General features: G+C 49.3%; 11 protein-coding genes across 11 annotated transcripts; 5 read left to right on the top strand and 6 right to left on the bottom strand.

Annotated features, from left to right (window-relative positions):
* Positions 1–2,523: 2,523 nt before the first annotated feature.
* On the bottom strand, positions 2,524–3,117 carry FSUBG_6863 (uncharacterized protein; the record flags this gene model as incomplete). The annotated part of the gene is made up of 1 exon (XM_036685107.1): positions 2,524–3,117. One exon carries the CDS (start codon positions 3,115–3,117, stop codon positions 2,524–2,526), a length of 594 nt encoding a protein of 197 aa, XP_036537715.1.
* A 330-nt stretch (positions 3,118–3,447) lies between these two features.
* FSUBG_6862 (uncharacterized protein) lies at positions 3,448–4,557 on the top strand (the record flags this gene model as incomplete). The annotated part of the gene is made up of 1 exon (XM_036685106.1): positions 3,448–4,557. One exon carries the CDS (start codon positions 3,448–3,450, stop codon positions 4,555–4,557), a length of 1,110 nt encoding a protein of 369 aa, XP_036537714.1.
* Positions 4,558–5,037: 480 nt separating this feature from the next.
* FSUBG_6861 (uncharacterized protein) lies at positions 5,038–5,427 on the top strand (the record flags this gene model as incomplete). The annotated part of the gene is made up of 2 exons (XM_036685105.1): positions 5,038–5,242; positions 5,291–5,427. 2 exons carry the CDS (start codon positions 5,038–5,040, stop codon positions 5,425–5,427), a joined length of 342 nt encoding a protein of 113 aa, XP_036537713.1.
* Positions 5,428–8,234: 2,807 nt separating this feature from the next.
* Positions 8,235–8,582, bottom strand: FSUBG_6860 (uncharacterized protein; the record flags this gene model as incomplete). Its single annotated transcript, XM_036685104.1, has 2 exons — positions 8,235–8,437; positions 8,483–8,582. 2 exons carry the CDS (start codon positions 8,580–8,582, stop codon positions 8,235–8,237), a joined length of 303 nt encoding a protein of 100 aa, XP_036537712.1.
* Positions 8,583–8,747: 165 nt separating this feature from the next.
* On the top strand, positions 8,748–10,547 carry FSUBG_6859 (uncharacterized protein; the record flags this gene model as incomplete). Its single annotated transcript, XM_036685102.1, has 1 exon — positions 8,748–10,547. One exon carries the CDS (start codon positions 8,748–8,750, stop codon positions 10,545–10,547), a length of 1,800 nt encoding a protein of 599 aa, XP_036537711.1.
* A 792-nt stretch (positions 10,548–11,339) lies between these two features.
* Positions 11,340–14,236, top strand: FSUBG_6858 (Nudix hydrolase; the record flags this gene model as incomplete). Its single annotated transcript, XM_036685101.1, has 6 exons — positions 11,340–11,953; positions 12,394–12,633; positions 12,672–13,075; positions 13,119–13,260; positions 13,306–13,464; positions 13,507–14,236. The coding sequence occupies 6 exons, from the start codon at positions 11,340–11,342 to the stop codon at positions 14,234–14,236; spliced, it is 2,289 nt and encodes a 762-aa protein (XP_036537710.1).
* A 199-nt stretch (positions 14,237–14,435) lies between these two features.
* FSUBG_6857 (transporter HOL1) lies at positions 14,436–15,086 on the bottom strand (the record flags this gene model as incomplete). Its single annotated transcript, XM_036685100.1, has 2 exons — positions 14,436–14,612; positions 14,655–15,086. 2 exons carry the CDS (start codon positions 15,084–15,086, stop codon positions 14,436–14,438), a joined length of 609 nt encoding a protein of 202 aa, XP_036537709.1.
* Positions 15,087–15,838: 752 nt separating this feature from the next.
* FSUBG_6856 (aliphatic nitrilase) lies at positions 15,839–17,134 on the top strand (the record flags this gene model as incomplete). The annotated part of the gene is made up of 5 exons (XM_036685099.1): positions 15,839–16,074; positions 16,119–16,230; positions 16,282–16,558; positions 16,600–16,807; positions 17,023–17,134. The coding sequence occupies 5 exons, from the start codon at positions 15,839–15,841 to the stop codon at positions 17,132–17,134; spliced, it is 945 nt and encodes a 314-aa protein (XP_036537708.1).
* A 1-nt stretch (position 17,135) lies between these two features.
* On the bottom strand, positions 17,136–17,537 carry FSUBG_6855 (uncharacterized protein; the record flags this gene model as incomplete). The annotated part of the gene is made up of 1 exon (XM_036685098.1): positions 17,136–17,537. One exon carries the CDS (start codon positions 17,535–17,537, stop codon positions 17,136–17,138), a length of 402 nt encoding a protein of 133 aa, XP_036537707.1.
* A 406-nt stretch (positions 17,538–17,943) lies between these two features.
* On the bottom strand, positions 17,944–19,463 carry FSUBG_6854 (beta-alanine synthase; the record flags this gene model as incomplete). The annotated part of the gene is made up of 4 exons (XM_036685097.1): positions 17,944–18,551; positions 18,596–18,894; positions 18,935–19,246; positions 19,288–19,463. The coding sequence occupies 4 exons, from the start codon at positions 19,461–19,463 to the stop codon at positions 17,944–17,946; spliced, it is 1,395 nt and encodes a 464-aa protein (XP_036537706.1).
* Positions 19,464–19,787: 324 nt separating this feature from the next.
* FSUBG_6853 (uncharacterized protein) lies at positions 19,788–23,079 on the bottom strand (the record flags this gene model as incomplete). Its single annotated transcript, XM_036685096.1, has 12 exons — positions 19,788–20,086; positions 20,132–20,223; positions 20,287–20,392; positions 20,434–20,586; positions 20,830–20,902; positions 20,944–21,310; positions 21,357–21,383; positions 21,425–21,624; positions 21,666–21,876; positions 21,943–22,360; positions 22,534–22,833; positions 22,896–23,079. The coding sequence occupies 12 exons, from the start codon at positions 23,077–23,079 to the stop codon at positions 19,788–19,790; spliced, it is 2,430 nt and encodes an 809-aa protein (XP_036537705.1).
* Positions 23,080–23,111: the final 32 nt, after the last annotated feature.

The following is a 23,111-nucleotide window of genomic DNA, read 5'->3' as shown; positions in this document are numbered from 1 at the left end:
AAAGAAAAGTTAATAAAAGCCTAAAGATAAACCTTATACTATTATTAAATACTAAAAAGGCTATTATTAAGAAAGTTAAGTTAGACTTAGCTACTATTATATTAAGTATTTTTAATTAGGGTAAATACTTAAACTTTTATCTTCTTACTAGTAAAGCCTTAACTAATCTTTATAATAAACTTAAGGAAATTTAGGACTGTAATTATAATTATATAGAGAAAGATAATAATTAAGTTACTTTACTCTTTATATCCTTTATCTATAAAATTAATCTAAATTATTTATTACTTACTAAACTATAAAAAGATTTACTTAAAGGTAAGACTTTATATATAATTACTACTAGCTAAAATATAACTAATATATTTAAGCTAATACTATAAATATAGAAGATACTAGCTAGCCCTATTAACAGAGAATATACTTTAAAAACTATAATATAAACGAAATGTTAGATAGTCTTAGCATTGCTAATAATAATAATAATAGTAATTTAGGAATAGAAGATAATAAAGTTTAGGACCCTGACTATTAAGATAAGATAAGGGGAGGATTTAAAGTGCCTATATAAGCTACAGAGTAGCCTAATATTATTAGTATAGTATAAATAAAATGCTTTGTTCTGGTGTACTTTGGACGTAATCTTAAAGGGCGGCCTGCAACCCTAACTATCAGAGAGACACCTGCTCGCGATTTCAAGACCTTGGAATCAACACGCATATAATCCATCTTCCTTATCACGGCTAAAAGGCAGGTGAATCATCGAGTAGACGATCCCGTCTTGAGCAAGTATTGACTGGACGCAGTGACAAATCAGCTCATCAGTAGGCGTAGTCAGCAGTGACGCATCATCTTATCCCCAATTGGACATGGTCGTCCTTAGGGAAGGTGAGACGTCGTCGATGAACTGCCGGTATTTCCTGATCTTTGGCTCTGATTCACAGGATCTGCAGGAACGATTGTCCATGAGAGGTAAGCCCATTGCGTCCTGAGGAAGGAGTGTGCCAGACCCAGACGCAGCTATAAAAAGAACTCCCCGTCCAGCTTCTCTCCATTTTTCATTCTTCACTCTTCATCATTTTTCCTCACTCTTCATCATTATACCTCACCATCCATCACTCATTCTTCACACCGAACCATCTCTCCCGCAGCTGCAGTCTTCAAGACAAAAAGCAATTCTTTACACAGGAGATATTCGGATTGAACAGTGGTTCGTCATGCAATCCCCAATGCATCTCCACCCCCAAAATCTAAGCTTACCAAGCAGACATCGGGCATCAACACCCTTTCCAAAATCCAACACTGCCTTTCAACCCTGCACAAAGGGGGGGATACACGAGACTGGCTTCCACCAATCTACCACCAAATTCAGTCTCGTGTTTACCCCCCCGTCACCCTTCGCCGTTCCCACGTTTTCCGCAAACAAAGTTGCTTCATATGCCGGCCGGACGACCCCGGGACTAAGGTTCGTCAATGCCCCCCAAGCAAACCTTTTGAATCTAATCTGACCGAACAGAAAGCCGGAACGAACCATGGTTCGCCAACTCAAATTCCCGGATTCCACCACACCTCTACACAGGGTGGATATCCGGGGCGAACCATGGTTTGTGAATACCATTTCCCGAAATCCGAATCTGATCGAGTACACGTCGGCATCAATACCCTCGAGAATAAGCCCTCTGCAACGAGGCATCCATACACAGGAGATATCCGGAGCGAGCCATGGTTCGTAAACGCTACTCCCCGGAATCCAAATCCCCACACAGGATATCCGGGGCGAACCATGGTTCGGAATCCGAATATGATCGAGTACACGTCTGGAATCGAGACCCTCGACAAAAAGCCCTCTGCAACGAGGCATACGACGCATCGATACACAGGAGATATTCGAGGCAAGCCATGGTTCGTAAACGCTATTCCCCGGAGTCCACACCTCTACACAGGATATCCGGGGCGAACCATGGTTCGCCAACCCGAATCTGATCGAGCACACATCTGGATTATGTCTGGGAACTCAGACACACAAAGTAAGTTACTCCTCGGCAATCGGAACATAGTCTAACAGAATCACAGTCGATTGGCAATGTCAATCTTCAAAGGCATCGTGTCTGAGTTCCCAGAGATAAGAAGTAAGTTTAACCCGACAATTATTGAAAGCGGTCTAACCAAGTTCCAGTTGACTTCTTCGCGGATCCAAAACATTGTCAACATTCAATGGAATATGTCTGGGAACTCAGATACACAACGTAAGTTAATCTCCCAAAAGTGGTGAATATGATCTAACGAAATCACAGTCGTCATCCGTTGCAAATGTCAACATTTAACGGAGTCGTATCTGAGTTCCCAGACAAGAAACGCAGGCGAAACAGATATCTGGGTATGCCGGGGCAAGGCAAGGAAAGAGGGCACCACCACTTTGATCAGACGTGTTGAACGTACGTTGATAGTGTTTGAATTGATGGCTACTCAAACAAATGTCTCATCCTCTTGATGCTCATACATCTGCCGGCTCACATCTTCACGTTATAGAAACAGGTGTTCAAGGTTTCCAACTCTGTAGGTAAAGCTGAGCAAGGTAAAAGTCTTGGACTTCTCGTCTAAGTTATGGAAAGATTTAGGTAAACTTAGGATCTCATCAATACTACAGACCAGATCAGAGGAGACGTCAACGGCCCATTCGACAATACCGGCCAGTGACAACACACACCCAGCCGGCATGTTGGGGTCGATTTGCATCACTATTACCGAGTCTGGCGGCAAGATGCAGTCTTCTAGCCATCCGCCTGCCACAGACTTCTTCCAGATAGTAGACGCAACCCCTTGCTCTGAGAGAATGTTCTTCTGTATGATGTCCAAAAACTGATCATACGAATAGGATGTTGTTGTATCATCCATACCAAGCTCCAAGCCTTGCTCGATCTCCATATCCGGGGCAACAAAAAAGAGTTGTGTATCTGTCTTGCTAAAGAATTGACGAAACATTTCCATGACGTCTATTTCCAGCCGATATGGCGGTATCTCGACGTGGCAAAATCGAGCTGCCGGTTCACCCTTCCCGACATTTGGTGCGTCGAGGTAATCTTGGAGGTACGCCTCGAGGTCTTCTTGTAAAGACATGATGAATCTATCGATGGTCAGATATCGGCAGAGGATTGTAGTTGGACCCGTGGTACATACTGTGTATTGATTGATACACTTAAAACGCAACCAAGGTGCTGTGATGTTGAGAAAGGCTTCCGCATGAGAATGCCAGTCACAGGCCCTGAGCTCTACTTGAATTTCCCGCCGATGTTTCACCGAGCAAGCATTGAATCAGCACTGGCAAACATTCTCCATCACCCACAAACCAGCCCACCGTTACGCAAGTGACTGATCTTGCCAGCATTACTCTCGTAAGTCTTTTCTTGAGAGCGGCTACTTATTGCTAATATTATTAGATTCCTCAATATGGACACAAGCGACACCCCGAGCTCGAGCGACATACGACAATGCTACGATTATGAGTTCGACGATAGGCGCATTGCTGCCAGCATCCTCGACACCCGCCCTCCACTTTGGCATGGCTCAAAGAATACCTCCGGTATGGACTGCTTGATAGTTGTCCTGAGACGCATCTACAGCTTTGCCATGTTGGCCCATGGTGTTTCCGAAGACCTTGGCTGGGTCCAAGAGTCCGAGCGCATGAATCCAATTTTGGGTCATGCCTGGCATGTTTTCGGCCAAGGATCAGTCGAAGAAAGCAATGCCACAATGGCAAGATCCGAAGTTGAAAAGACCCTGAAAGATATCAAGCTCGATCCAAATGCATCTTTCTATGACCTTTGCTGTTCGAGTCTCATGAACAAGACCTTTTGGTCAAAGGATGTCTTTCGCCTGAGTGAGCCGCCTTTCAATACAGACACTGGCGAGGCAATCAATATGTCGATGGACGATATAGCTACGTCAAGCATCGTGCAATGCCGTGATGGCCGTCTTGTTTTTTATCTTGCCCTATGCAAATGGTCCGACATACCAGCATGCTTTGTTCCCAGTCAGCCATGGGTGGTCAGGGTGCTGTTCACATGCACCCAAGGCCAGGGAGACAAGAACTCGTTCTCGCTGAGACGAACTTTGAATTTGCCAGTCTGGGAAGAGATAGAAGAAGGCCCAACTCTTGCTTTCAAGAAGGGGCATCCAATGGAATACAACCTCCTGGCTGTAGTACGTTTGAGAGACGAGGAGCTTGGGGGCAACGACTATGTTCGAACATATTCCCCATATGGACCGAACATCGTTCCGGAGTATGAACCTGCAAGCTTCATGTCCACGGAATGGTCGGTGGAATCGGAGGGGAAGTATATGCTCTTCTACGGGATTTCTCCTCATGATTTGGGATTGACCAACACTAGCAATTTCCCCGAGGTCGCCGGGCCTGATATCGTTGATGAAGAGCTGGTAAAGGACTTTAAAGAATTGATGGCGAGTCTGCGAAAGTCTGAGCCTTCCACCCAGGTTCAGGAAGAGCCTTCATCTTCTACTACAGTCGGAGCCCCTAGCCGCGGCCAAAAGGCAACATGAGAAGAATAGCATGGTGGGAAGGATATGGCGATGATCATTGGGCTGGTTCTGGTAATACAAAGGGGAGGTTTAGCTGAATACCACATCATTGACGCCCATTTAATGACTCTAAATATGTGTAATGTTTGATTTGTCGTATACTTTTTCACCAACACTGGGCCCATGCAAAAGTAAATATAATTTAAACAAACAATGCTGGACAACTCGGTCTTGCTTTATTTAATAGATAAGAAAAATGAACACCGAGTTCCCCTCCCCCCATGAGCTCACTCGAATTCATTGCCCCGTGGACCACCCTCGACATTATTCACTGACCCACTGGGAAAATAATGGCACAAGTTGAGCCTGAGGCCAAGAGTTCACTTTACCCTTTTGTGTGGATTCCTCTCCATTCTCACTGTTCCCATTCTTGATTTTCCTTCACATAAAAACTTCTTGGCTTTATCTTCCTCTCAACCAAATCAAATTCCCTTCTCTACCATGGACACCAACCAATCCAGCTCGGCCCCGCGTCCCCCAGTCATCATTCACTGTCCAGGTGGTGAGACCCTGTATGCAATGAGCAAAGCGGAATGTGGTCAAGCCGCCTTTGAAGATGCGTTCCGTCACACAAACCTTGAGCGTGAATATGGCATAACCAGAGCTGAGCGTGCTTCTGGTGGTCCCAACACCTCACCTGGCACTGGTAAGTCTCGCCAAATCCGAAATTCACTTGCCGCTAACCATCTACCAGGCATCAACGCGCTCAAATCTCTCGCGGGCCAACTCCTGCATGTCCTCAATGACATGGAGAAGCTTCAGAAACAGAAAGAGGAGATCATGAAACAGATCGAGTCCCGCGGTGGGATCATTGAGGAGCCAAAGAAGTAGAATCAATACGACAGTCGGGAGATGAACGGGGGTCGGAATTGACATCAGGAATGGAGGTACATGGACATGACTACGAATACAATCAGCACCTCTTTCTTTGCCTTTTCTTCGACTAATACTATCTTCATTGGTGATTTACTGTGACATCAAATCATGAAACATGTGGCCATGTCTGTAACATTACTTACGACTCTCAAGTGATCGTGTCAAGATCGTCCGGACTACGGCAGAGTTCCAAAAGCTCGGGAGACATGATGGCCTCATGTGGGTATCTTGGATCTTTTTACTGATTGAGAGGCAACGATGGCAAGTAGAATGACAAGTTTCCTCACAACGAGCTTATTCAGACTTTCCTAGCCATTTTTGATCTTATACATAACTGAACTTTATCTTCCCAGCACCCACGAACTCACATCTAGTCTCAACCGTACAGCTAAGTTGATCCATTGTGACTCCCTTCACCGAGCACCCTCTTGGCAAGATCTACAATCCAGGTTGCGCCGTCCTTGGCCACATGATTGACGTATACTGCGTCCAGCGTCGAGGTTGTCACATCCTTCGGCAGCATCTCTCGGTCATGGCCCGAACTGTCAAACTCAGTCTGCAGCCCCTGGACATACCGTCCACGTTGACGCCAGGCGATCTCCTTGGCGACCTCTTGCGACCATGGGAATCCAGTAGGTAGAGCTTCGCCCTTGGAACTTTCGTCATTTAGCCAAGTGTATAGTAGAGGGTACTGCGACAGCCGACAGCCCCACCGAAACGCGGTCGGGGATCCAAATTTTGAACAACAAAGCTCCGTCATTACGGAGTTACAGCTCAAGCAAATTCTCACACTTAATGATCATTTCATTGAAGACACACGTGTACTTTTGGCGACACGAATCGCCCTCCAACCGCAACGCATTGAACATCAACCAAGATCTTTACTCCAACCAAGATCTTTACTCCAACCGCGATCTTAGTGAAGGCCTTCCCTAACCGTCAGCCTGGTCCTCCAGTACTCTCCGAATGACTAGGTTGCATCTCTTGAGCTTCGAGCGTCTCTCCTGCTGACTGAGCGCGCTCGAGTTCATCGCTTCAAAACCAGGTCAGTAATCAACCGAGTTTCGAGCCAAAAACTGACATTTGTCTCAGGAACAACACTTGGAGCTCTTCGCGCATCGCCATCAGACTACGAGTTCAGAGATCAACCCTCCTCGCTTTGGACACCGACCCTCATGTACTCGACCTACCAACTCATCCAAGCTGTCCTATCCTGTCGAAAGCGCTCGCCGCAAGCCTCCCGCTATCTCCTCGATGGTCCCAGCCCAGATCCATTCCAGTGCTTGTGGTGGCTTGTGCTTTATAGCGTCTCATCAGCTGACTCGAGCTCGGCGCTGAGGTTGCTCGGCTTACCTACTCTGGCACGCGCCACGCCCCTTAGATTCCCGAAAGCCGTCGTATTTGATTCTGCCGTCGTTACTCCGTCGGTGGCGCGATCCACCTCCTGATCCGCGACTAACTTCTATGTGGATCATGGACAGGGTCTGACCATGGAATTGCCTATTCAAGACCGTGTCCATTGTGTAATTGGTCACATCTTTGAGTTGGAACCTTGTCTCAGCCACGCCCACAACGTCTCACCGCTCTCGAGCATAGCCTCATTGTTTTGACGACCACAAGAAGGGCATATTGCAGTGAAACAACACTATCTCAGCATCACCGCTTCGAAACCATTACCCGCCTGAAACATTCCTTCGCCCTGATCGGACGCCACAGGCCTCACCTTCAACAAAAGTTGTGACCGTTTGTCGCAGCTCTCAGATACAGTGCCTCTCACTGTTTTCGCGAGAGGCGCTCTTGTAGACGGCTTGCAGTCATCAAGGCCTTGTACAAAAAGACAGTTACGGCGGTAAGTGAAGCCGGGGATCATTGATCGAATTTCGGCGCAGTAACGCTTACCACGAATATGTTCTAGCAAATGCAGCCCGCGGACCGAAACGCGGCCGCAAAAGCCGCCCAAAGCCGACTCGATGATTCCATAACCAGAGCTTCCCAAAGCAAATCAGCAACTGATGCCCCGAGTATTCCATCAAAGCCTATCACATTCGGGAATCTTCACGTCATGCACAATTCCAATACTCCCATGGCATGGCCACACAAGACCCGATTTATCCTGCTTCTGAAGCATAGGAAGATTGGAGTATTCTACGGGTCAGAGAAACGGCATCTTGAAACAGTAGAATTGTTGCGCAAAGACGCTTTTCGACAGACTCACAATTCGTCACGTTTCCTATGGGCGATCAAACGAAGCTTGAGTATAATTTCCCCTTTTTATGGCTGGAGATGGCTCAGCATTACTTACACAGATTGTCGTTCCAGTTGCGATGGAAAAGTTTTGAATTTGACGATATACACTTCACGTGAACCAGCATTCGCAATTCCAGTTATTCTATCCCACGGACATTTATCGTAGCGTGATCAGTTGACACGAGAATGTCGGAGAAGGGAATGTTTGTGATGATCTTTGCAGACAAAGTCATTATGTTTCACCAATTATTTACGACGTCGGATATAGGGCTTTGGGAAATTTCAATGTATGTGAATGATGGCGCAAGGTGGTGTGTCTTGATCAACTGATACGACCCGACTGCCCACTCCGTTCATCGACCTCTGATAGTGGTCACAGTTCACCTAGGTCATGTAATTTTGAAGCTCATCCACTCCATCCTCGTCCATAAGAGCGCTTACGACTTGTATGGCCTGATAGTCCGTACAGTCGGTATTGCTGGCGCCATAACCCCCAGACATGCTGTGTTCGAGACCTAAGGCTTAGCCTTATAGGTGGCGGTCTCCCCCATAATGTCGTTTTGAATGATAGATGCGATGTCGGCAAGCTTCTTGGCGTTGTCTTTCGCCTTGGTCTCGAGGGCCGTGTAGCGGACTTTTGTCTCTCGCAGTTCTGCTTTAAGCTCTGCGATGCGGTTACGGAGGGCGAGCTCTACGACGTCGTGGGAAGTCATCGTGACTGACTTCTAAATTTAGAAACGAATCACATACTGACTAAACTTACGTTTTGGTGTGGTCGGGGAAAAAGGCTGGATGGTTTGAGTTGAGATGGGTTGAAGGTGGAGAGAGAGTACCAGGTAGAAGGTCAGGTAGAAGGTAGTCATGGCAAATAGTGGGGTTATACGTTGAATGGCAGCGTGAAGAGTAGAGAAATACGTTAGCCCACTCCTGATGCTGCTGGTAGCGACTCGTTCAACAACGTCGTACTTATCATCGCTCATCACCACCCAATATGTACGCACTCAGAGAACACGCGCTTTTATGACAGAATGGCTGACATAGATGATAGCACAAGACCTTCCGACATGAGCGACCGACGACCAAAGCGAGCTGCCACGAGTGCTCCACAAGATGAACCTCCCAGTAAACGCCCTGACGTCGATGAGGAGGACGATAGTCCAAGTGAAGAGGCCCTTGAACATGCCAAGCACTTGTTTGATAGGCGCCGTCCAGTGACTAAGTCGACTGCAGCTGAAATTGTCAGAAGGATCACCCAGCCTACTCCTGAAGGTTGGTCTGACGACGATGAAGCTGTTATCTCTGGTTACTGGGACGCGTCGCCTGCCAAAACCCATTCTGCAAAGATTAATCAGGGTCAGCATGCCGCATTGCTGACCTTGTTTAAGACGAGCATTCGGGTTGTTGGCCTGGCTCCCATTACTATGATATCGCCTATCCACAGCTTGCGGTACCAACCAGTGTCGAGGGACAATTCGGGTATTGAGTCAATCTACTCCGATACTTTCTGTATCCTTCTCCCGGCACTGATTGTTCACCCTGGCTTTGGTAGGAATAAGCATCATATCATTTGGGCAATGCAATATGCTGTCGCCTGCCGTCTTGATGACCGTCGTGCATGGCCGCATGAGCAATACAGCGGATATTGCCCAGCTCTAGAGCTCGTCAGTCAAAGAATTGGCAATTCCTTGGCTCCTGAGCCCATTCACGCGATGCACAAGTCTGCAAGAGAAGAGGTTGTCGCCCAAGGGCGTGACCCGACTCAATGGTCAGACTTTCTATACCATGTTGGCGAAACCGTTGCAAGCCACGGATCTCCTCGTCCACCGGTTGTAGAAGAGTTTCGCGAGAATCTGGGATTTGATGTGCTTCCTGTCACTCTCTGGGATCTCCAGGCTTTGGAAAAAGCGGTTGATACCATGGAGTGGCCAGAGGAGGACATGCGATATCCTGTTTCCGAAGCATGGAAAGCGTGGAAGATTGTGAAGCAGGGTCGAGATGCGCCTGCAATAAGACAGCTCCCAGAGTTGTTTGAATTATTACACAAAGACATCTACCGACAGACTTACAGTCCCAGTTCACCTGTGCCTTCGTCCGACCAAGATGAGAGTGTAGATGTCAATCCACAGCCGCCATCCCCTGAGGATGAAAATCCTACAGATGAGATCGGCACAGGTAACGATCATGCCGAAAATGTATTCGACTCGTCAGAGCACTCCTGTTTGGAAGAAGGAGCTGGGTCCGGAGAGGACATGATGGCTACCGACGATGTCGCACCGGAAGCGGGCTTTCCAGCGGCTCTGCCACCAGCGCTGCAGTCAAGCCTCGAGACTCAAATGAATAAGAGACTGAATGACTTCATGAAGCAGCAGCGTGAGATTACGGCGGAACAGGAGAGAAAGATCACTGACTTACAGAGTAAGGTTGATGATCTGGGAGTGCAACTTGCCGATAAGCAAAGGCAGATCGATTTACTGAGTACTGCACGCAGAGAAACCGACAGCAAAGTTGGCAAACTTTTGGACGATCAATTCTCCGCCCATGTCAATTTTCACTTCAAGAGCCGTCGGGACAGTCTGCTCCAACAAAGGGTCGCTGTACTAGAACATCGCCTCGGAATTCCGCAATCCCACGAGCTTTCGAATCGCCAAAACATGGGGTTGGTGGTTTCCACCGTGCCTGAACAGCCCACTGCTATCCCCAGCACAACACAACATACCTCTCTGGAGCAGCATCCAGAGTTTGCGATATCTGCTACAACAGTGAAAGATGCTGAAGGGGCAAATAATGAACTTGTTCCCAGGGGTGCCTGGTGGCAATCTGCCGATTAGCAAGGCAGCTGCCTCGAAACTGGTGACACAGTCAAACCGCGAGCGTTATGATCATAGGCTCGTCACAATCTGTACAAACTGTCGATTGATGAAATCTGGATAAACTTTGCTTCACAATAAACGTACTGGTATGACTTGCTTTACTGCTTTATGAATAGAACTTCTTCAGATCAAACTCAATTGAGGATATACTATCACACAACTATCAATCAATGATCACTTTGTTCTATTTCCATCAGTTGAGGTTGTTAATCATAGCTAGGGCTCAGGGCTTGAGGGTCAATTGTCATGATCACGAGTAACTCATATGAGATTGTATTGAATCAAGACATCGCCTCACAAGTCGGGATTTTGTCATTGACTCAGGAAGTTGTCATAATTTTGGATGAACTTGGATTGGTCATAATAATTTTGGGAACACTAAATGAAACGCTCTTGAGATCCATATGTATAAACTTGTCGCCAACGTGTACATGTTCCTGGTGATGATTCATTTGTTGAAAATACCCTAAACCGTCGGAATGACAATGCGGACCACAAAACAAGTCCACACGAATACATAAGATAGACTGAATAAGAGTGCAAGTCAACACCCAAACACCTATAAACTAACACCAACCGAATGTCGTGATGACTGAGCTACAGTGCCGACGTACAGTATACGCACGGTATTGCACTGTCATCCCCGCTCACCTCATCCTCAATCCCTCACAACTCAACCACATGCTCCGTCACCCTCTTCGCCAGTGCTTCAAGCCGCGCTTTCGTCTCTCCCTTACCCGATCATTCACAATGTCTCAGAAAACACAAGAACCCGTCATCACCAAAACCTCTGACCTCCCGGTCGACGAGGCAAAGTGGATAACCCTCAAAAAGATTGAGTACGTCGATCAAGTCGGCAAGGCACGAACATGGGAGGTCGCAACACGAAAAACAAGAGGGAAGTCAGGCGTCGATGCTGTCGCAATGGGAAATATTCTCCTCCACCCATCAAAGCCTGCGTCCACTCTGCTCGTCATTCAGTACCGACCCCCTCTTGACGCCTACACCATCGAATGGCCCGCTGGACTCATCGACGCTGAAGAGACTGCTGAAGAAGCGGCTGTTCGAGAATTCAAGGAGGAGACTGGGTACGACTGCAAGGTTTTGAGTGTCAGTCCTGCGCAAGCCGCTGATCCCGGAATGACAAACGCCAACATGCAACTGGCAATGGTGGAGGTTCAATTGGGCGAGAATGATGAAGAGCCGGAGCAAAGACTTGATGATGGAGAGCACATCCAACGGGAGATCATTCCTTTGTCCCAGTTGTATGAGCGTTTGGTTGAGTACTCCAAGAGAGAGCGTACAGTTGTTGCGGCCAAACTGTTTCACTTTGCTGCAGGCATGCATTTTGCCCAAACTCAGAAGTACTTTTAGACAAGATAATAGACGACAACTGATACTATCGGGTTGCATCATTATCCGACAGTCTCCCAATGAAGCACTCATGACCGTTATCTCTCAGCCTCCCTCATAATCCTCTGTTCCTTGGCTCGGGAACTACCCGGCTGAGTCATCGTTAAATGGCACCGACCCCTCCATCCACCTCCATCCGTCACCAACATCATGGAAAACCTGGGATTTCCTTGCACGACGGGCGGCTATGCCCCCCTTGGATACCCCGGCCAAGACCCAAATCCAGAAACCAGGCCCAGAGTCGCCAAAGCCTGTGAGACGTGTCGGAGAAGGAAGCGAAAGGTCAGTCATTCTGTCTGTGACTACAGCGCTAACAATCGCAGTGCGACGGAAACTACCCGTGCTCGTCATGTTTCAAGAATAACATTGAATGTATCTACGTGCTCGAAAGACCCAAGAGGTATGGCATTCAACCGTCTTGTTCGCTCGCTAACTTGACAAGGAAGCAGAGAGACTCCGAGCTTGTATCCAACCTTGAAGATGAACTCCTTGCCCTCAAAGACTACGTACGCAAGCTCGAGGCTGCATGCGGACATGCTAGTCTTCCAAACTTCGCACCAAGCACCCTCGATGATGACGTTGGTACTTTGACGGTCCCCGAGATGACATCCAAAGCTCTGCCATCAATGACGTGAGCTCAATGATGTGGCGGATGAACCTTCACGGCAGTGGAGAGACATCCTTTGTTGGCCCATCTGGTAGCTTCTGCTTCCCGGTCAGTGGCCATGGCATTGAGACTCAGTCCACCGGCCCTGAGGCAGAAGAGAGTATCCAAGTATTACTCGACCTGTTCCGACAGCACATCAATTCGGTCCACCATTTCGTTCCCCCGCCCGTGATTGAGACGCTCAAAGCGCCAGAGAGTCTCGATAGTGAGCTATTGCAAGCGTCAGTCCTGGCAGCAGCGAGTCTTTTCGCCGATTCACAGAGACAGGTGTATGCGGACCGAGCTGAGGCGATCGTGATGAAGTGCTGCCGTACAATCCCCAGCGTCGTGACGATACAAGCTCTAGCCATATTGACGTGGCGCGAGCTAGCATTGGAGAACGAGAACAATGCATGGCTGTACAATTGTATGTATCCGTCATCTGAAGCTCACACAAGCTGACATCACAGCTATGGCGGCGAGTCTTGTAGTTCACCTCGGGCTGCACGTGAGCTCCTTGGAGAATGTCATGCAGATACCAATTGGGCCGCCTTCAGACATCGACAAGAGCGTACGTGTGCAGACGTTCTGGTCGGTCTTTTTGATGGACAGGTAGGTCTCGGAACCGAGCAAAGAATGGGATGCTAATACGTCTAGAAATTCCACCTCGATGCTTGGGCGAAATTGCATGATTCCCTGGCGGAGAGTTCGAGCGACACCATACCTCAAAGCATGCAGCAACCCCACAACAGAGGACGCGATCTTTGACGCGCACTGCCAGATGTGGTTCATTCACGACCGATACATGGACAAAATGTGAGGGCCCTGCAGAGACAGAGTTCAAAGCTAACTGCACAGATATTCCTTCGAGTTCGGCGAGCTTGAACATTTCGAACGACATCAGCTTCTCTCAGAAGCCCGAGATCACCACATGAACTTCTTCCGCCAGATAGGCCGCGACCTTGAACTCCGAAAGAACAACATGAGCCCCCAAGTCATCCTCCTTCACATGGTCTACAACATGTCGCTACTTCTGATACATCGGCCATATCTCCGAGAACCGAAAGACAGTGCCGTGCATCAATTATCCGTCAGAACAAACATGACCTCCGCACACGCCCTGGTCAGACTGATCCGACAATACGACAAAGAAGCCAATCTGGAGAACGCCCCGTTCTTTGCAGTACACTGTGTCCTTACAGCCGCTGTGAGCCTGCTGCTGAATGTGACATACGCCAACTCGACGATTCGCGGCCAATCTGTACACCGGTTCCGCGTCTGTGTTGACGCATTGGACAAGATGAAGAGGTGGACGAGGGCAAGGCGAGGTCTACTGCTTCTCAGAGAGCTGGCCAACAGGTGGAAGGTCGTGTCTGCGTTGCCCATGAGACACAGCGTTCCCCTCGTTGCACCAACACAGGAGACTCCCCAGACCGACGATAATGACCTCGATTGGGGGATGCTGTTTGCCAATCTCGAAGAGCCTCTCAGTTTGGATACTATTGACCTCTCGACGCCTACGGGGGAATGGGTGTTTCACGAAGGCGACGAAAGCAATCTTTTTGTGTTCCCTCCGGGGGGCTCCTAGCGGAGGGCTCTTCCTCGCTGCGCTCGTGTGGAATGGTCAATGGGTGATTACTTCAAAAAGCGAGCGCAGCGAGGAAGAGCCCTCCGCTAGGAGCCCCCGGAGGGGACAACAAAGCTACCCAAGTCTGGTCTATAGTACTAATCTGATATCCCAAATCACCCAGGTTTTTCATCACAAGAGGTCTCAAGTTCTGCCCCTCTCACCATCGGCCCATCCAGCTTCGAATCCTCTTGCCAAACACATACAGCGGAACAGTGGTCAGACAGATACCCAATGTCAAGCCTCCCCAGGTACTGAAAAAGACCATCGGCCCTTTCGTGGCATAGTAGTCGTTGAGCATAAAGGTGAGGCCAAACGCAAAGGAACTCTTGATAAGCTGCGAAAGTTAGTGCTGACCTTGGAGTAGACGAAGACATACCATTGCCAGACCGAAAGCGCTTCCTGCACGATCCATACACACATCATTGGTATACGTGACGATGCCTGTGCAGCCTGCACCGACGCCAAAGTTGATGAGAGCCAGGAAGACACAACAAACCATTGTGGATTTGGAGTGTTCGATTGCATCGCCAAGGCCAAAGGCTCCGACAGCCATGGTGATTGCAGAAGGCACAATGACGACGAGTCGGAATTCAGGCTCGTACAGACCTCCGTTGAAGGCGGACATGTAGTGCGCGGCAAGATCAGACATCCAACCAGAGATCAGTGTGCCGAGCGCAGACCCAACAAGAGGCGCGATGCCAATGACGAGTCCGACCTGAGTCGCGTCGAGGCTGTATGGTGGAGCGCCAAAGATCTGGTCAGCTACAGTACCGAGAACAATGACCCAGGTAAAGGTGATTGACCACATGATGCACCCCCATATGACAACAGGATGCCGAAGCATGAGAATTGGGCTGACGAGACCGGGCAGTAGTTCTTTTGCGCTGGCGAATTGGAGATGTTGGACTCCACAGATCTTCTTCTATTGAGCGACCGCTGCTGTTGAGATATCTGGGGCAGCCTCTTCAGTCTTTTCATCGGTCTTTTCATTTCCAACACTCGATGTTATTTCGTCTCTGCCCCATTTGGTCTCGGGGAGAAAAAAGACGACCATGATCAATCCAACAGCGAAAGCGACAGCAAGGAACCAGAAAGCCCATCGCCAGCCCATGTACTGGGACTGCCGCTGGCTACAATGGACTGCCATGGTCTATTTATGTCAGTGGTTTGTATCATTGACAGCGACTACAGACGGGAAACTCCCGACACTCGGAAGCATTATCAAGTATCTATCGTATCTGGCACGTTTAGATCCCTCCGGGGGCTCCTAGCGGAGGGCTCTGTCTCGCTCCGCTCGTCTCTATCATGAACAGCCCCACTTGTTAGCGGCGGATGCGAAACTGCCGCCGCTGATAGCACTGGATCGCGGGGATGACTTTGCGGGGGAGCCGATAAGTGAGATTAGCGGCGGATGTCAAGATTCCGCCGCTGATACGAAGTTGATTGGTGGGGGTTCACGATTGATGTGTTGGACTTATACGGATACCTGTCTTATATGGCTTGCCAAAGGCCAGCTTCAATTCACACGACGCATCAATTCAAGGCCGGCAACTTCAGTTCATGGACTCAATCGACAGGATCAACTCTTCTACACAGGACTCTCCAATGGCAAAGCTTGGAATCGCCTCCGAGGTCACTCAAGTCAGAGTCGCAGTCACCCAAGCTGAACCCAAATGGCTTGACTTGCAGGGTTCAATCGACAAGACCTGTGCGTTGATCAGCGAGGCAGCCAGAGGGGGTGCTCAACTGCTGGCGTTCCCTGAGTGCTGGGTTACAGGATATCCTGCTTGGATCTGGTGAGTATTCACATCCATGGACGCTCACAAGACTAACGTGAAAGGGCACGACCAGGAGATACACACCTCACGAGCCGGTACATCAAGAACTGTATGCGTACCGATGGTCCAGAGATGGCAAAAATCCAGCAATGCGCGGCCGACAACGATATAACCGTCGTCCTTGGGTTTTCGGAAAACTTTCACAATACTCTGTACATCTCACAGGCGATCATCGACTCTGACGGCAAGCTACTAGCCCTTCGACGCAAGATCAAAGCTACCCATATGGAGAGAACAATCTTCGGTGATGCTTCTGGGGATGCTCTCACAAGTGTTGTCGATACAAAGGTCGGCCGTGTCGGAGCACTCTCTTGCTGGGAACACATACAGCCGCTGCTCAAGTATTACCTCTACAGCCACCGTGAGCAGATCCACGTCGCTGCGTGGCCGCCATTGCATCCCTACAAGGACGAGAAAGAATTGTGGTCCATGTCGAGAGAAGGTAAGTCGCCTCCGCATTTACTCACCCTTACTGACGAACAGGCGCCCGCGCATTATCCCAAACATATGCAATCGAGTCACAAGCCTTTGTCCTTCATGCGACAGCCGTCATAAGCGAACATGGAATCAGTCTCATGAACACAGAAGGGGGGGATGTCATGAATACCCCCGGAGGAGGTAGCTCTGCGATCTTTGGTCCTGATGGGAGGATCTTGACAGAGGATTTGCCCCAATCTGAGGAGGGAATCTTGTATGCCACGCTTGATTTGGATGAGATTATACGGTGCAAGAGCTTTGTGGATGTCTGTGGGCACTACAGTCGGCCGGATATGTTGTGGCTTGGGGTTGATCGGGAGGTCAAGAGGCATGTACAGTAGGACAGTCATTACAGAGTGCAGTTCAAGGAACGATGTGCAACAGCATTTATTTTTCGTATCAATGAAGGCGTAGCATCCATACATGCAGGCTTCTCTCTAAATTCCACCGCATGAACAACATAAAGGAGCTCGACCATGCCATGCCTCAAGGCACCAACGAACTATGGCCAGGATATTCGCATCGTGAGGATTCGGGCTAGCCTACAACCAGGGGTCCCATGGCACGTCCTCACTGATGTCGACTTCCATATCGGGGCGATCGAACTCGTCAAAAACTTGCTTGCATCTGAGGACTGCTGCTTGGCCCTGCTCAGGTGTTGTCGAGCCCGGCCTCACTGAGACGCATATAGTGATGGGACACAGCCACCGATCTTCCAGAGCTTCTTCGGACTCCGCGTATCCGATGCGATGCACATCGATGGTGACCCATTCGATGTCGCCAAGTGCTTCGACGAGTCGTCGTCGGAAAGGAGTTTCTGGATTGTTGTAAGGGCGTTTGATTGCATGAATCCAGCAGGGGATACATCGAGAATGGTAGCTGTCGGGAGGATATGGCTGTGAACGGGCAACACGAACGGATTTGGTGGTGTTTGTTTCGGACATGCTGCGGTTTGGTGGTGAGACTTGATTGAGACTTGGTGGTGAGGTTTGGTGGTAAGATTTGGAAAGTGTAGATGGGAGGCAAGTGTCTTATTTATAGTAGAGAATGTGAGTCATCGGTCAACAAGCTTTTAAGACTGAGAGTTATGTGAGTTGCATGAAAGTATACCGTCAGTTAAGTTTGACCTGGAGAGTTTGTCACAAAAGCAGCAAAGAAAGTGGTTCTGTACTCAAAGTTATTTATCAAGAAGCAAAGTTTGTTCATCGCAGATAGCCCTACATGTGAATTGTGATAAACCTAAAGATTGCGATGACCTAGAGACAAGCCCTGTCCTGACTTCACGCACGAGCGAAGCGAGAGAGAGCCCTCCGCTAGGAGCCCCCGGAGGGATATTCATCATGTTGACTGCTATACCCTCTTCTGATCATATCGGACGACTGCCTGACACAAGACCTCTGCTCCAATTGCGCACTCTTCAGGAGACGAGTACTCTTCCGGGTTATGACTGACGCCCCCTTTGCATGGGATGAAGATCATGGTCGTGGGGCAATGCTTGTTTGTGTAGACACTGTCGTGACCAGCGCCGCTAGAGATGTCAACAGCAGCATCTTTTCCAAGGATGGACTCGGCGGATTCTCTGACTGCTTGGATGCAATCTGGATGGAATTTCGTCGCAGTTGAGATTGTGTCGGTTCGCCATTTGAGGGACAGCGGTAGAGCAGGAGTTGAGCCAGCCAGTACTCCGTCCACATCTGTTCCCTGGGCCAGCAGATCAAAGTCGCGGCGCAGCTCCGCTTCAAGCTTCTCGACTGTCTCATCGGTTGGAGAGCGAATGTCGAGAGTGAAGCTGACGTGGCCGGGAATGGTGTTTGTGCTGCCTGGAGTGAGGTTCAGAATGCCAGTCGACGCAAGAGCGTTGTGCTTTGTCGCCAGTCGGTGAGAGTGAGTGATCAATCGTGCAGCAAGTAGGAGAGCATCGGCCCGGTCAGAGAAAGGCGTCGAGCCAGTGTGGGCATCTATTCCGTTAGCCATAATCTGGTCGCGCTCACGAGTCCCATACCTCGTCCAGTGATGTCGATGGTGAACCACTTGTAGGCCTGAACACCTTGCACGACCCCAATCTTCTTTCCAGCCCTCTCGAGAATCGGTCCCTGTTCAATGTGAAGCTCGAAATGCGCCCCGATTGGCATGGCCTTGTAGCTTGCAGGCGTGTCGCCGAGGTACCCAATTCTCTGCAGTTCGGATTTGACTGTTGCGTTGCCGGATACCTCCTTCAAGTTGTGGGCTCTCTCTTCCGAGATTGCGTCAGCCCAAACACCAGAAGCCATCATGCTGATTGGGAATCGCGCGCCCTCCTCACTAAGTGGTCAGAACTGTCGTCTCTGGGGAGGGGACTTACTTTGTCCAATTGACCACACCGACAGGGTATTCTGTCTCGACATCGTGGTCTCGGAGAAGCTTGAGCATCTCGATCCCTGCTTGGATGCCGAGGATACCGTCGTATCGACCGCCGGTGGGCTGGGTATCCAAATGACTTCCAGCCACAGTTGGGGGACCATCTTTGCGGCCAGGTCGAATTGCAAAGATGTTTCCAATTGAATCAACGGTCACTTTGCATCCGAGAGACTTTGTAGTTTCAGCAAACCAGTCGCGCACTGTTTTATCTGAATCCGAAAGTGCCAGCCGTGACATTCCTGTGTCGGTCGGGTTTCTATTCTGTTAGCTTGATCTGACGAGGGCCGCGAGACTTACTCTCCCCATCTGATTCCGGTTCCCCATTTGCAAGTGTCGTGAAGAGTGTCCATCAATCGGGGCTGATCAACCTTGAGCTTCTTTAGATCTGCAGCCGTCATATCGCGAGTCGAGATGTAACGACGGAATGAGACATGACGGAGCGGCACGCGTCGAAGCATCGTGCGAGCAGACATTTTAGGATGATTTCAAAGCTTGACACAATAATCCTTGATGAAATGTTTTATCCTCTGATGTTCTCAGAAGGTGGTGAGTGATGTAACGCCTTCTTACAACCAGCCCCGCTTCCAGAATAGGCAATCTCAGGATAACAAAAGTCAATTGGACATGAACAAAGTAAACATCAAATAACTTGGTAAACGCTCTGCATGTCTCCCTTCCAGCTCGCGCGACGTGGCTGTCTGATAGAGTCAGCTATGTCCCTCCGGGGGCTCCTAGCGGAGGGCTCGTCCTCGCTGCGCTCGTACCGTATTTGATGTTGGGCATAAATAGAGATAACATCAGATAACTTGGTGAACCCTCTGCATAGTCTCCCTTCCAGCTCGCGCAACTTGCTCGACCCGAAGTCGAAAGTCTGGATCCTGCTCGCTTTCCCGAGCGACGTTCTCGCTCCGCACAAGATCAAACCGTTGCTCAATAACGCGCAAATACTCCACGGTCGCTTCCTGTATCTTTACCTCAGTAGCCTCTGAAATGGCTCGGAAACTATCTTTGAGGGTTTGCATGAGTTTGGTGAACAAATCTTCGTCGCTCAAAGCCCCTCTAATGATTGCCTTTCGACGAGCATCACTTCCCCGGCCTGAATGAAGGGTTAGCTGCGTCAGTAGATGAGGTGTGGACGTACCGGATTCGGCGTTGCATTTGTTGTAGAATGGTTCCATGGATTTCCCCCAGAGTGAACTTCTAAGGACGGAAAGTGACTCGATGCGGAGGATCCTGTGATGTTAGCGACGAAGCAGATGCTACTCACCGTGACGTCGATGAGCACGAGTAACTCACCGGAGGTTGTTCTCAAAGTCATCATTGACGTTTTCGATGGCAGCCAGGAACATACTCTGCCGATTTTCAAGAGCTCGAGTCAAAGAATCGATGGAATTATGCTCCTCTACCCACGTCAGCAAGCCCAGTCCGTGGTGTACGACTTACCAAGTCTCTCAATAGCCATGTCTGCGAATTCGTCCGCATTCTCAAGCATACTCGACTGTCGTTCCTGTATAGCGCCACACATCCCCTCCCAGGGCCCTTCAAGATCAGTAACCATATCATCCATAGCCTCCTCATTCCAGTTCCGTGATCCGACTGCAGGGGTGCAGTAGTCCCCAAAGTTTCGGCAGAATGCAGAATAGGAACCTGTTCGTTAGTTCCGAACCTCTGTGGCATTGTCAACTTACTGTGATGCCACTGAATGTGTTAGCTTGGTCAGACAATATCGCGAAGACGTACCCCTGCCCAATCTAGGCTTGCATTCTTAGCTGACCGGCTCCATGAAGAAACGTGACGATCTAAAGGTCAGTATAATTCTCACCGAAATGAGGCACTCACTGTTCCAAATGTATTCTGTAAAGTCTTCATTGTATCCTCTTGCTAGACGACTAAAAGCGCGCGATGCAAAGTCCTACAAAAGTCAGTCAGAACGCCACTTCAACAATCCCATACCTTCCTCAGACGACGCTCAACACTGTCGAGAGTTTGGCAGAGTGCCTCGCGACGTTCCTCGCTGGCAGTACGAGCACCAGATTGCACCCAGAGCTCAATGTCAGCAAGCAACGCAGGGATCTGGTCTTTCATGTATTGTGTGGCGATGCGTCGTTGACTGTTTGCGACAATCGAGATGCAGTGTTTTCGGACCTGCAAGATGCCACTGAGGTCGAGATGTCGTTTGGCCTCTGACTTTTTGGCAGTTCTGTTTTGCCAGTAGATTGTGTTGCTAACGCAAAAGACTCGTGTCACACGGTCGGCGTAGGTGGTGTTGAGTGAGTTGGTGATGATCCGATTGCGGTTTGTGATCAGGTATTGTTTGAGTCTGCAGATGTTAGTCTATGCTAATCTGTCTGATGTTTGGAACTTACTCAAACTCGTAGTTTTGTTTGCGGGTGCTGAAATTGTTAGCAGTTACCAAAGACTGTCGAAAACATACCTTGCTTGTCGTTGATCTTCCCGGCATTCCGCAAGTTCCTGTCTTTCTTGTTCGGATAGATCACTCGCTTCATAGTCATCAATATCTACCTGTAGTTCGTCGATTTCCTTGGTAGCCGCTTCCATATACTCCAGCAGCTGCTCAATACGCCTTGCCCTTGTGCCTGGCCAATCTCGGATTGACTCCTCAGGGTCGATATCCTACAAAGTCAGCGAGTTCACAAATTCCTACTGCCACTTACATCAGAACGAGTACAAACAATGCCGACATTCGACAGATGAGCACGGTCCGCCAGGTCAAAAACTTGATGAACACCCTCGTCAGTAGCCGCACGCCCAATGTTGCAGATTGCAAAGATCTCGTTGCACTCCAGGAGATAACGTTCGGTGATGATCCTTCGAGCAGAGTTGAGATCGCGAAGGCCGGGTAGATCCACGAGGATCAAGCCTCGGCTGAGGATATGCGCATTCAAAAAGACCCTTTCTTGTTAGTTGGTTCAGTCCTGGGAACGTACTTACTTGATGCTTCGGATGTAGGGCCACGTCGCTGGAGAATCTCTTGTTGCCGGCTCGGAAGAGAGCTCCATCAATTTGTTGGAACAAGCTTGCGGCGAGAGGCCTGTATGAAGAGTCATCGAGGGTGAAGGCCTTGCATCAGCTGCCCAACGAGTAAGTCGATCGAGGACATCCTCATAAGTTTCACGAATCAAGAATGCCTCATCAGTTAGTCGACTCCGAAACATGGCTTGGAACGTATCCTTGGCCACTTTGGCATTTGCCTCCATGTCTTGACGTTCAGCGGCATCAGTAATCTCATCCTGATGAAGTTCAAATGTGCGATAAACCTGAAGGAGTCTACGGAGTTGATCTTGAAGTTCCTCCATCGAGAACAGATTGACTCGAATGTCAAGCGTGTCACGGTTGTGATAATGGTACTCTGTCACAACACATGTGCAGGCTTCTCCATTGTTGCTCTGAGATGTCAGCATGGTCCGAAACTTGGGCGTTTACTTACAGTCCTTGCAAGGCCTTTTCTGTCGAGGAGTGAATTGAGCAGACTACTTTTGCCTGCAACTGTCAGCGGCGCAACCACATTTACTGGTGACTTACCAACACCAGAGTCGCCTACGAATCCAACGGTACGAGTTGCTGGGTACTCAAAGGCAGCGAGCTTGCCAGCCTCTTCGTGGAGTTTGCGCATGGTTGACTCGGACCCTTCATGGACATTTGAGCTTCCCAGCACAGACTGAATGTTGGACATTAGCTGCTTGGCATCTCGGAAAGCTCCTTGGAACTCGGGGGAGTGGAATGCATCATCAGGGAGTTCTTCGTCGGCAACGTCATGCTGCTGAGCAGCCCCGGTGCTTGAACGCCTTCGTCGGGGGGTGCCATTTCTGGAGCGTCTTGGTTCTGGGGAGAGAGATGCGTGTCCTGGCCTTGTTAGCGGAATCTCGATGAGCAATTGAGAGTACCATTTGTGTCGGAGAGACGAATGTTGTGGATGGCAGATGTGAGTCCATGAGTCCCTTCCCTAGTCCCGCCAGGAGGGGTAAGAGAGACGGAAGGAGTGCGGTGCCTGTGAGAAGCGGGACTGGAGTTAGTTTCCGTGATACCCTCAGTTGAGGGAAGTGGCGTGTCAGCATCGATTGAGGGCATTTTGAGATTCAGTTTGTAATTGATAAAATGAG

This window comes from Fusarium subglutinans, assembly GCF_013396075.1.
Source record: "Fusarium subglutinans strain NRRL 66333 chromosome Unknown NRRL66333_c0000076, whole genome shotgun sequence".
NCBI classification, from domain to species: Eukaryota; Fungi; Ascomycota; class Sordariomycetes; order Hypocreales; family Nectriaceae; genus Fusarium; species Fusarium subglutinans.
Note: the sequence above shows the minus strand (reverse complement) of the source record. Positions and strands in the feature narration are given on the sequence as shown.